The following is a 12,221-nucleotide window of genomic DNA, read 5'->3' on the forward strand; positions in this document are numbered from 1 at the left end:
TCGCAGTGATTTTTCGAAGGGGTCGCAAACTACTTACATAAAATGAATAGAATTCGAGTTGCGACTTGCGTTCATAGTAAAGTACATAATTTCCATCGACAAAATGGACAAAAACCATTAATATGATACAGCTAATATCTTTTATTTGCAGTACCCCGTTTAATGAAATATCACAGTCAGTAATTGAGTTATGCAACGGAGAATAAGACATTTTGTGTTTTCCTCATCTAAGAGCTTAATATGTAGAATTAGAACCACTGCTATTGAATTAAGGTCGTTTTTTACTTTGCCTATATATATACATTTATGGTTTATTTATGTTAATGGCGACGTATATTAATATATTCGACTATTTGATATCACTTTTAATTCAATAACTCCTTTTCTTTAATTTTGTATATGCTTTACTATTAAAATTTTCCTGGGAGCAAAATATTACAAGCTGAAGCGACGTAATTTCCTTTTTTTAATAATTTTTATATTACCTTTTTTGTTATTAAATAAAAGCTTTAAGCCAAAAATTAATTTAGAGCTGTCGATTTAATATAAAATGGCGCAAAGCGCAAGTAGAAATAATTTAGCGTTCTTAGAAAATATATATTTGAAATCGTAAATCTATACATATGTATGATATAGGGCATCAAGCAGATAGTTTAAGTTGAAATGCTTTTGAAGCTAGCAAATAAAAAGGTTCTGATCACAATATAGAAGCCAATTAATGTGTGAATGCTTGATAATGTATAACTAGGTTAAATCGAAAAGGTGTATTTATTATTTATTATTAATATATATTGGAAACTGTTTTTACTCAAGGCTAAACAAAAAAAAAATATGATTCCTATTTTAACTGTAACGAATTTGGGTCCTAAATAAAGTAATATGTGCTATTTCATAGCAGAAAAAAAGTATCTTTTCCATAAATAACATACCCATAGACATTGGTAATAGACTATTTGCTTTCATACAAAGTTTTTATGAAAAAGACGCTTTCTTGTTTATAATGTAGTAAAGCATATTTTAAGCCATCTTCTGTAGAAGTAAACTCCATTAAATCTATGATTTTCAATTTTTTGCTATGTATTGTAATCATATTTTTGATGAGTTGCCGTTTTATTCCGGCAATTTAAGCCATTTATTTAATAAAGTGTATAAATAAAAACGAAGCAAATAATCATTTGTGCTTTCGTATAATGTTTCAAACATGAATAAAAGAAGTTTTCAAGTATGCCATCAAAACATAAAAATATCATTTCTTTCCAAACCACGAACTTTAAGAAATATTTATTTTTGCAATTTGGGCAATAATTTTACAATTCTAATAAAATATAATTAATAATCAAATCCAAGATGATCTGTACATCACATAATGCACTTCAAATATATGTAACAGAAATATTGAACCCCTCAATCAAACAAATGTTTAAATCCTCACAATTTAAAAATGAAGAATGAACATGTTTTGCAGTACAGAATATATACTTTTAGTATTTTAGAAGGTTAAGGAGGGGCATTTAATACTAAGTTCGTGGCATTAGAAATACGCAAAGAAAACGAATTTAAGATCATAATAATATAAGCCAATATACAAAACAAACAAAATGTAATATTACACAGCAACATATTCATGGAATTCATGAGTCGCGCTATTTACCACATTTCTATAGTTTGCTATTGCATAGCACAGTTGTAAAGTGTATTATGATATTTCTTGAACTACTCCATTTTATTTCTTCACAATATATTAAAAAAAAACTAGCACTTATTTAATTAGTTAGATGTAATTTCTCTTCCATATTGCAATTTTATCTTTCAAAGATTCGATTTTTTATCTATAAAACAAAACCTTTGCATCTATAATAATGCAATACCAATATTATAGAAATATGACAAACGGCACAGCTCGTGAACTCCTTAATTTTTAATAAAACTAATATATATACAGATATCACAAATTAAAAAAAATATATATTTATACAGTATGTACACATGAACTGAACTTTAAAAAACATAAGCACAAAATTAAGTTTTAAACAATTTAGTGGTTAAATAACATATCAAGCAGTTTAAATAAAGTGGGGATGATAATTTTTTGTAAAGCATCATAAAAATATCAACATATTAATAAGCTTCAAAGGAAATCATGAGAAATACTTAAGCACAACATATAGCTTTCAGTACAATAGCACGTCTGGATAATAAGAGTATATTAAACATTTTTAAAAACCTGAATTAAAGGGTTAGGTGGATTTCATTATTACATTTTTTTAATACATAAAATCATATATTTCATTTAAACAATTCAGCGTTTCAAAGATACATATTTAAACTTCATTTTGTAAAATTTTTATTAAAAAAAAAGTCTTGTGGTGGATATACTAACTCATGATTGATTCATTCATCCAAAATCAAAAATATTTCGACAGTACATGGATAAATCTGGTTAATAAACGAAGGAAAAAAGAAAATTTGAATGTTTGACAGAATTTAAACCAAAAAACTCACTTTTTAGGTCAAATTTTTGGCATATATTGACTCGAAAAAAATAGATATAATAAAGATATAAAAAAAATTCTTTATTCATTAATTAGACAATGTTATTACAAATACGTGTGCAAAATTTTTAAAAATCGCTTCATAACTTTTTGAGATATCGTGTCCACCGACTTAAAAACGTGAGTTTTTAGACTTTTTTAAATGCGTTTAAAGTTTTACATTCGCATTGACGTGGCCTGATAGGCGGAACTTCTCTTAGAATTTTACTCGGATTGATTTGATAGTTTTGGATTATTAACATATTGCACAATTTAACAAGAGATTTTTTTTTTTAATTTTGAAACCCACCTAACCCCTTAATTTAATTACAATAATGAGAAAAGAATAATAAAAAGCCAAATTTTAATTCGAACGCAAATAAATATATGTACGTATACACATATACGGACTGCGAACAATTCATAGCACGATTTATTTGATTTAAAAATTTGGAATTTACATTTATGGAATTTTACGGTTAAAATTTTGAATATTTAACAACAACAAATTACAACTTTACACATATAATGAATATTTAAACGATAATTGCAAAATTACCAGACAAAAGGACTTTTGGCTTTTACTTACCCAAGATGGATAAAATGACAACTACTACATCAAATAAATTCCATGGCTCTATAAAATAGTGATACCGTAATGCGAATATTTTTAATAGACATTCGGAACTGAAAATAACTACGAATATCGCATTTAAATAGTCTAGGACAGCATTATATGTTTCGGACGCATCGTATCGATCGAGTGTCATGGTAAACATATTTAGGCCAATAAATAACATAATTATTATATCGAATTTTTTATCTGTAACTATTTCAAATACTATTGCTTGTGGACGCCACTGTAAGAGAAGAAAGAGAAATATTAAAATCGTGAATTCAAAATTATTTGGGAATACTTCAATTTTGCTATTTTGGTATATATAAGCAATTGAAAGCTTATTTTTTGTTATTATTATTAGGGTTACGATAACATGCCCGCGTTACAAATAAGTCATCATTTATATTATATAAATTTATTATTGTTGATCTGTGCCAAAAGCAACTTTTTTCTCAAGAATTTGATACGAATATTATAAAACAAATTAGTAAGTTTCATTGGTAATTCTTTTTATCACGCATTTGTGTACTGCATTATGGGAAAATGTTAAAATTTACAAATTCTAATTTGATAAACTATACAATATAACCGATTTGTTTTTTTTTTTTTGTTATAGGTCACAAATAATTATTGAATATTAAAAAAAAAGATTTGCAATCTTTAATAAGAATCTTTATTTTGTATTGTACTGTATCTATAAAAAACGTGCATATATTTGCATTTAAAATTATCTAGAGAAAAGGACAACTAACAGTGATTATTATTAAACTGTGTATTCAATTAATTTTAAAAGTTGTTAAGCAGTTATTTGATAAAGTTTACTCATATTTAAAAGTAGGGTAATTAAAATGCATTTGAATAAATTGCTATCGATATTTATAGGTGTTGAGATTTTTCACAAAACATGCAATCGAGTATGTGTCGCAAAGTAGAATGCATTGTACATCTGTATCTACCTACTATGACAGATAAGTTGATACATATTTGTCTGTTCTCATGCTCGCATTTTTTTATAACTTATTGTCTTGAATTTGCAGATCATGCAAATTCATACAAATAAAATAAGTTTTTAATATGTAAAGAAAATCTCTAGGTAATCAATTTTGGTAGATTTATGTATCGGTAGATATAAAAATGTTTAAGGACAGACTACCGAACATGGAATTTAGTTTGCTTATTGGCATGTGTATTGATTATACCAAGTGTTTACATATTTAAGCAACTTTATGAAGTAACAGTGGAAGAATGGCATAACTCCTGATGAATACTTTAGCTTGACTATACAATTCGACCACTTAACGCGGATAATGCACGCGCTCATACATCCGTTGCCATAGATGCTGATGATTTAAAATATTGCTAGATATATAGCTGGGCCCTCATTGATATCGCTTTAATTACGTCATCAGTATGTCAAATGAGGACGTACTAATTGCTTTAAACACGTATAAAAAGAGGAAACTTATAATGTAATAAATCGCGAAACTTGGAAAAAAGTATTAACAATTGGCACAGATTTAAGTAAAGAATTAATACTATAATTTTAATATTTATTGATTGATTATTATATTGTTGTTTTGTGATAAAAAGATATAAGCCTTACCCTCGGTCTAGGAATGGCTTTTAATGGTTTTTTAGAGCCCATCTTTTTCATAGCATTATAGTACTTTTTCTGATCTTCTGTCATGAACATTTCTAATGATCCACCTGCTTTTTTCTTTTGCTCATTAAAATTATCAATGATAACACCAATGAATAGATTGAGAGTGAAAAATGATCCAAATATAATGAAGAATACGAAATATAAATACATGTAGATATTTGTTTCACGGATTGGTTGCTTGCCGACCTATTGGACATTAATGATTATAATTTTTTAATCCATGTATATTTAGGTAAGTTTTGATAATGGTGATATATTTTTATTTGTGTTGATAAATTCATTAACGGTGTTGTGAAATGATTTTTGTTATTGGTGTTTGATTAATTTCAATTGCATTGTAGGTTTAGTTCGGACGTGCAGGTATGACGGGAAACAGTGTAACGTAATTTGTTGTGTTTATAAGGTCGTTTATTTTTGTATTTGTGAACGGGAAAGAAAAAAGAAAAATTCTTATGTTAGTATTATATAGCGACAAAAAATTTTTGATATGTCTTAACACATATACATATATTTTTTTCAACCGCAACTATTTTGAATTACCTCACGTGAATCAATTGCATCGTTCATGATTGGTATCCAGCCTTTAAACGTGGCCACTTGGAAAAGGCACAGATACGCATTACCTACATGATCAAAATTCATAGCTGAATTTACCCATGTGTAGTTTTCACTCTCGCAGGCATTGCGATTTGGTATAATTTCGTGACTGAGCTTAGTACCATTTTGATCTTCGCACTGTGAAGTTGAGCAGTAGTTAACATAATAATAAGTAGAAATAATTAATGTAGATATTTTAGAATATAATAATATAGATAAATGGATGAATAAAATTACAGTTTAATATACGCCTATTTGTATTTTTATTTTTTACCCAGTTATATATAAAAATTATTTGCGAAAATGTCTAAGGATCCGTTAGGTAATTCTCTCAATGTAAAACATTTACGTATAAAACTCCGACTGATTCATATATAGTCGCTAAAATGTATAAAACGTTGTAACACTTATTGTTTGAATATACTTAAATACTACAACTAATGGAACATTTTACAGAGACTTCACTTTCAAATTTTAGCAAGCTAGCCAAAGTTTTTGGAAAATATAGATATTTTAATACTATTTTAAGTATATTGCTTTCTATATGTGCTTCATTTTCATTACAATAAAAACCTTTCCCGAATAGAGTGCTAAATAAATTTATTAGATATTAACGCGCCATTAAGAAACATGTGTCATGGTTCCTTCCTTTCTTCATTAACACAATTAGTAACAAGCTAGTGAAATATCCAACCATTTACGAAAAATAGATGTAAAGATACGCTCTATATACTAATATTTCGTATCGAATCATTAATTTTAAATTTTTATTAAAATGATTAGTTTCAGCACAATTCATTACAGTGCATACTTAGGGCTTTGATAAAACATTTAAAAAAGCCATTTTTTGTATGTCTTTGTAAATCAGCTTAGTGGATATATTACCACCAAGAAGATTTAATAAAAATACGTATGTCAATTTTTAGTTAATAATTTTCTGTTGTGTTTTTAAAATCATTTTCAACGTACCTTAAAATATTTTCCAGCAAAAAGCTGTACACCCATTATGGCAAAAATTAGCCAAAATATTAGACACACCAATAGCACATTAAAGATGGACGGTATAGCTTGAACCAATGCATTCACGACGACCTGTGCGTTCAAAATGATGGCAGCAACAAAGCCAGTTATATTTATGTCGATGGTCGCATTTGAGTAAAGTGATATTAGCAATAAAAATAATGAGATGTCAACAAATTTTCAGCGCACAACAAGAGTAAAATTTAGATTGGTGATAGTATCCAATCGTAAAATTTCGAATTAACAATATAGAATTCAAATAGAAGTTACGTTTTAGAAATTTTTATGAGAAACACGATAGGATAATAAATTTAAAATGTCTTAATTGAAGTCACATATGTAAATAATAAATATTATGTGAATAATTATCCGAAAGCATCTATGATAATTGTATTGACTTTGAATGAGTTAACTTTAAAGATATGTAGTCAATGATTGTTGTTAATCGTGAATTTACTTAGGTGCAGAAACATAATAAATACATTCATGGTAATGGAAAAATATCTACATGCTCAAAATATTAAAATATTTTATATAGTAAATTTGTATTTAAGGAAACAATAATCATACACATATATACATATTTATCTCATGCAAGAAGGACAGTTAATCAATAAATAAGCTTTAATCAAAATATAATTAACTGTAATGCAATATTTATATTCTTAGAACTAGTAATTATAATTATGCTGTATTATATATACATATACATATATATATACAGTATATATGTATATTCGAAAAACGAAATTGCAAACCATTAATTCTAGGAATAATCTATAAAAATTTCAATAATTACTTGTTACGTAAGCAAATGCAAACATTTTAATGCAGAATACGTAAGTAGTTTAATTATATCTCAACAAACGGTCAGGAAATATAAATGTTCACTTAAAAAATGATATTATGATTAAAAATTTAACTAACAACAATAAGAATAATAACAATTTATAAAATAATGGGTTATAAAATTATATGTATTTATGTTGCTCGTATTTTAAATCAATAGTCTTTTATATCGAATTTGTGCATTTTATTTTCACTAAACTCTTAAAATACCCTTAATATATATATATATATATATAATATGTATGTATGGTACGTATGTATATGCTAATTTTGCAAATGTACGGGCACAGGTGTACTGATTTTATGTATGTGAAAATTAAAAGAAATATTCTAATTATTAGACTTGGAATGTGCAGCAATATATTTTATTTAAATATTTGTTTTATATGTGAATTTTTACATTGTATTTGAATTAGGTGACGTGTGAAATTTGTTAATAAACCAAGGGAAAAATATATTCAACAAACATTTTTCTCGATCAAATTACTACTTATCTAGTACTTTACTATAAATTAATAACTAAAATCATACCAATCAAACAATTAGTAGAATAGTTAATAATTCAACTAACGTTAATGATGCATTTTTTTCTTTTGAATGAAATCTGACATTATTATGATGCATTTTTGGTTTTCACTGCTGTTAAACGAATATAACGATTGCATTAACGAGAGAATATGTTTATGAAAGTACGTACCCTCATGCCCTGCATTCGGGACATGGCACGTAGTGGTCTCAGTGCTCTTAACGTTCGCATAGTCTTGAAGGCTTGAATACCACCAGCTCCAGCAAGTGAAGCAACGAAGTTGATAAGCGACACCTAGTACCGGTTTTTCGAAAGTCATTATAAACAAATATTCTATTCAATACAAGTAACGGAAGTTGTATGTGTTTTAAAGGGGTAATTATTTCTAGTTTTCGTAATAGATTCTGTGGCTTGTGACATTGTGATTTTCGTATATATTGGTAATCTGAAGAATTGTTTCTCTTCTTCATAGCTTCGTGTTTTGAATTTGGTATTATTCGAACTGTCATTTCAACCGTCAACTGAATCTTAAACGTTATTGTTTTATAATACAATACCAAACCAAATCAAAAAAAAAAAGAAACATAACGATACGGAACGGAAGTAAACTGCAAAAAAAAAAATATAAATACGATAACGATGCCATATTATTTAACTCTTTAGAATCCATCATTAAACACTTATTATACCTAAGAAATATTTTTACATTTAAATAATTATTCCATATGTATATGTCTTAAACGTATGGCTTTTTTATTTAGTATATTATTACTTATTCGCAGAACGAACATCAAGTCATATAAAAAAATATGAAATCTATATTTTAAATAAATATATAACATGTAAAAGCTATTCATGATATAACTCCCTGACCTGTCAAATCAAGAATGCTGCATTTTTGTTAGCATACTCATCGACTACCGTGATGCCTTTGTGCTCAATCTGTAAGCTCATTCTCAAATGGTATGGGTGTATTTTGAACACATGATATTTGCCTAACTGTACCAAAAAGCTAATATTTTAATTGATCCTATTGTATCCGATCATTTTACAAAACTGTTGTTAAACTCCACAATGGTCAAACACAAATAACGAACTATTAAGAAATGTTACCATGGGAGCGGGTTTGAAGATTTCGTATTTATTACTTATTACTTTTATTTACACCTGTACGACTATGAGACATCAGAACTAAAATATTACGTAGTTTTCGAGGGAACCACAAATATAAAAAATCTGTGCACATTTATGCAAATATGTACAAATGAAATTATATTGCATTTGTCTATTGTGGAGAGGTATGAGAGGCTAGGTTGGCTTGCCGAAATTCTGACAAATTATTGCTCTAACTTTGCTGCCAGACTCAATGGAGAAGTGATTGATAGTATACATTATACAATGAAAATTGTCAGTAGAATACTTCACAAAAACTCTAACCCAAGACCAAGCGATTCTGAGAGTAAAGTAATTTCATGTTTTGTAAAAATATCCTTTTAAGTAAAACACTGCCACCACTGCGTAGACAAAGAAGTGTTTGTGCTTCTGAAAGTATTTACATATATTTTAAATTTTATCTGTATGTGCGTACAAATTATTTACTTTATACATGGAGTACAAAGATACTTCGTTTATAGGGATACAGTTAAATAAAAGGTTTGAAAGTTTCTATGACGTCTCAACTATAATACAGTGGATTAAAAGATTTTACTTAAAAGTAGTTTAGTTTGCACAACGTTTTTGCTTCGATTATTGAATAACTTGGTAGAAAACAATGATAAATGAAGCAAGGTATAAAAACTAGTTGCTTATTTAGGAAGGCACTTCTATTGCCGAAATATTAAACGATGCGGTTACAATATGAGCTTTACAATTTGTTTAAATGTGTCTCTCAGTGATTTTACTTTATTACATACAACTAGTTGCTATCATCTATATATAATATATTAACATATTTCAAAAGAGTGTCGTTTTGGGCTTGGAATGAGCGATATGTAAAAGTAAGGGACACTAAGGCATCTCGGGAACTATGTCATATCTAAAACTATATTTTCATCTAATTCTATTATATTTCATAATTTATCTAATTCTATATCTATTTCATATTTGACAACAGTGCGAAAATGTTTTTTAAGTGGTAGCCAAAGACAAGCAGAGCCGACTATGTATGTATATGCCAATCAGTATGATTTAATAGGGGATCGCGTCAAAATGACATACACTTTCACTGTCAAAATTTTTTCTAGAACGCGCTAAAAAGATTTACTTCTTTGTTCTAAGCTAATTCATATGTATAATTTAAGCAGATTAGATAGCTGGCATTTAATATATGTCTGTACAAAAAAATTACAATCATTTATTTTCTAATTACATTAATATTATAAATATTATATGAACGTCTTTTACATTTTGATTTTCATGTCTCACACTCAAAGTTATATAACAACATCAAAAAATAAAAGTTTATGTGTGAAGTAGACGAGTTAACTAACATTATAACTGAAAATTAAATTAAATAATGACTTGAGCACGTAATGTGATTGAAAACAGGAAAATAAGAATTTCGACACTGGCCGAATACTTAACACAAACATACACAACAAAAGCCCATATACTATACAAAGTGATAGTGACACAGAGCATTTACAGGTACAATACAGTTAGTATAAAGTTAATCTAGACCATTTTTTGCAAAAGAAATTTACTTAAAGGTATTGTATGAGAATACAATATTTTATGAAAATCGTATCAGAATATAGTTGCAATATGTTCTTTTTTATGTACAAAACACAACTTCGTTCAAATTATGGCCAAAGGTAAAAAAACGATTTCATGTTCGTGATTTAGAAATACATATAACAGCATACATATATGTAAGTAATAATTATGAACGTTTTCTTCATATCAAAGATGTTTTATATATCTGGGCAAGAAGAACATACTCAAATGTACACATTACTTAATGCATGTGTATTCATTAATATTCGTACTTATGTAGTATGCATTTTATATGTAGCTAATGTATTCGCTAGTGTACAAAAGATCTATTTGCGTATGTACATATGATATGTGTATACTTGCACATTATCTTTAATTTACGTATGATTTGCAATTGTACAAATTCTATTTTCCTTTCTCCAGCCTTGACAGCTGACAAGATCTTCTTGTACCTCGAATTGGAAATAACGTCCACAAAATATAATAAATTTGTGTCGGATTTAGTTTCCATTTAGTAAAATTTTACGTGGATCATTCAATTGCGCATATTTGTTAAACATATTAAACTTATACGTAAAATATGGTAACATTCGTAGGTTTACTAATCTCTGGTTATTACACAACAACACAAATACTTAAGTTTTGAAGAATAGCATGTAAGTTAGTTTAAGTTAGAGTCGAACACGTAGAAGAAACTGTTGCATCACAACACTCAATTAGGCGTAGTACGAAAGCACTTTTTGGAATGCATATTCAGCAACTACTTACTTTCATACCCTCCCACCGGGATACCGCACGTAGCGGCCGAAGTGCACGTAAAGTTCGCATAGAACGGAATGCCGGGACATCGTCGGCTCCGGACCAAACCGCGGCCAAATTGATGAGGGAAAGCTAATTTACCAGGCATTTAAACAATGCATCAGACAGGTGAAAGTGGAGGAAGAAGCACATTTAATTTATTCTTAACATATTGTTAAATAAAAATCAAAAACGGTATTCCCTAATTTTAGTATTTATATACAAATTTGTTAAACGAAGATATATTGGGATTTTAAGGGGTTTAACTAAATTGTAATGCTAAACAACTTTAAGTAACATAAATATAGATTAAAAATAAACTGTTGTAAAAGCACAACTAACATAAAAAACTTTAAATTAATTAAATTATTTTTATACTTGTTTGTAATTATTCTGTTAGCTTTCTGTTCGCGTCTTAGGTATGGGAATATCTGTTAGTCATGGGTAAAAAAAGTTTTCAGTAACAGTTTTTCTGTATTATGAGTAAGCATAGGTATATTTGTTACACAAGTACTAGTTTCTCTTGTAATTATTTGTATGTGTTATATATTTGAGTCCAAATAATCAAAATCTTTTGAAAACATAGTATTGGATAACGGATGTACTCACCATTACGATGACGAAATCAAGCCAACACCACGCGTTTGTGAAGTAAACCTTGAAGCCAAGAGCTAACCATTTGATTAACATTTCTAAGAAAAATATAACCGTAAAAATTCTGTCCATATAATAAAGTATGTCCTGCAATATAGGTCTCTGCGGAAGGTGAACATCCTCTAGGGCCTGCATGAAATAAAGTAATTGAATAAATTTGAGAAAGAAATATATACATTATAAAATGGTACCAATAAAAAAAATTCACTAATATAAATAAATAAATATATAAATATATAGAATAATGAA

General features: G+C 28.0%; 1 protein-coding gene across 50 annotated transcripts in view; it reads right to left on the reverse strand.

Annotated features, from left to right (window-relative positions):
* LOC105212736 (sodium channel protein para) overlaps positions 1-12,221 on the reverse strand; it is a 134,106-nt gene that overhangs the window by 9,341 nt on the left and 112,544 nt on the right. For 43 of the 50 annotated variants that reach the window (XM_054232478.1, XM_054232467.1, XM_054232477.1 and 40 more), the window contains 6 exons: positions 11,928-12,101; positions 7,977-8,099; positions 6,380-6,502; positions 5,354-5,548; positions 4,754-4,999; positions 3,121-3,391 (listed from right to left, as the gene is read on the reverse strand). In XM_054232478.1, coding sequence (XP_054088453.1) covers positions 3,121-3,391; positions 4,754-4,999; positions 5,354-5,548; positions 6,380-6,502; positions 7,977-8,099; positions 11,928-12,101 — 1,132 coding nt within the window. Of the gene's footprint in view, positions 1-3,120; positions 3,392-4,753; positions 5,000-5,353; positions 5,549-6,379; positions 6,503-7,976; positions 8,100-11,288; positions 11,412-11,927; positions 12,102-12,221 lie in introns of all 50 variants that reach the window. The other 7 variants (XM_054232466.1, XM_054232484.1, XM_029040525.2 and 4 more) reach the window with 1 other exon arrangement.

The sequence above is a fragment of the Zeugodacus cucurbitae genome, chromosome 5 (assembly GCF_028554725.1).
Source record: "Zeugodacus cucurbitae isolate PBARC_wt_2022May chromosome 5, idZeuCucr1.2, whole genome shotgun sequence".
NCBI lineage: Eukaryota > Metazoa > Arthropoda > Insecta > Diptera > Tephritidae > Zeugodacus > Zeugodacus cucurbitae.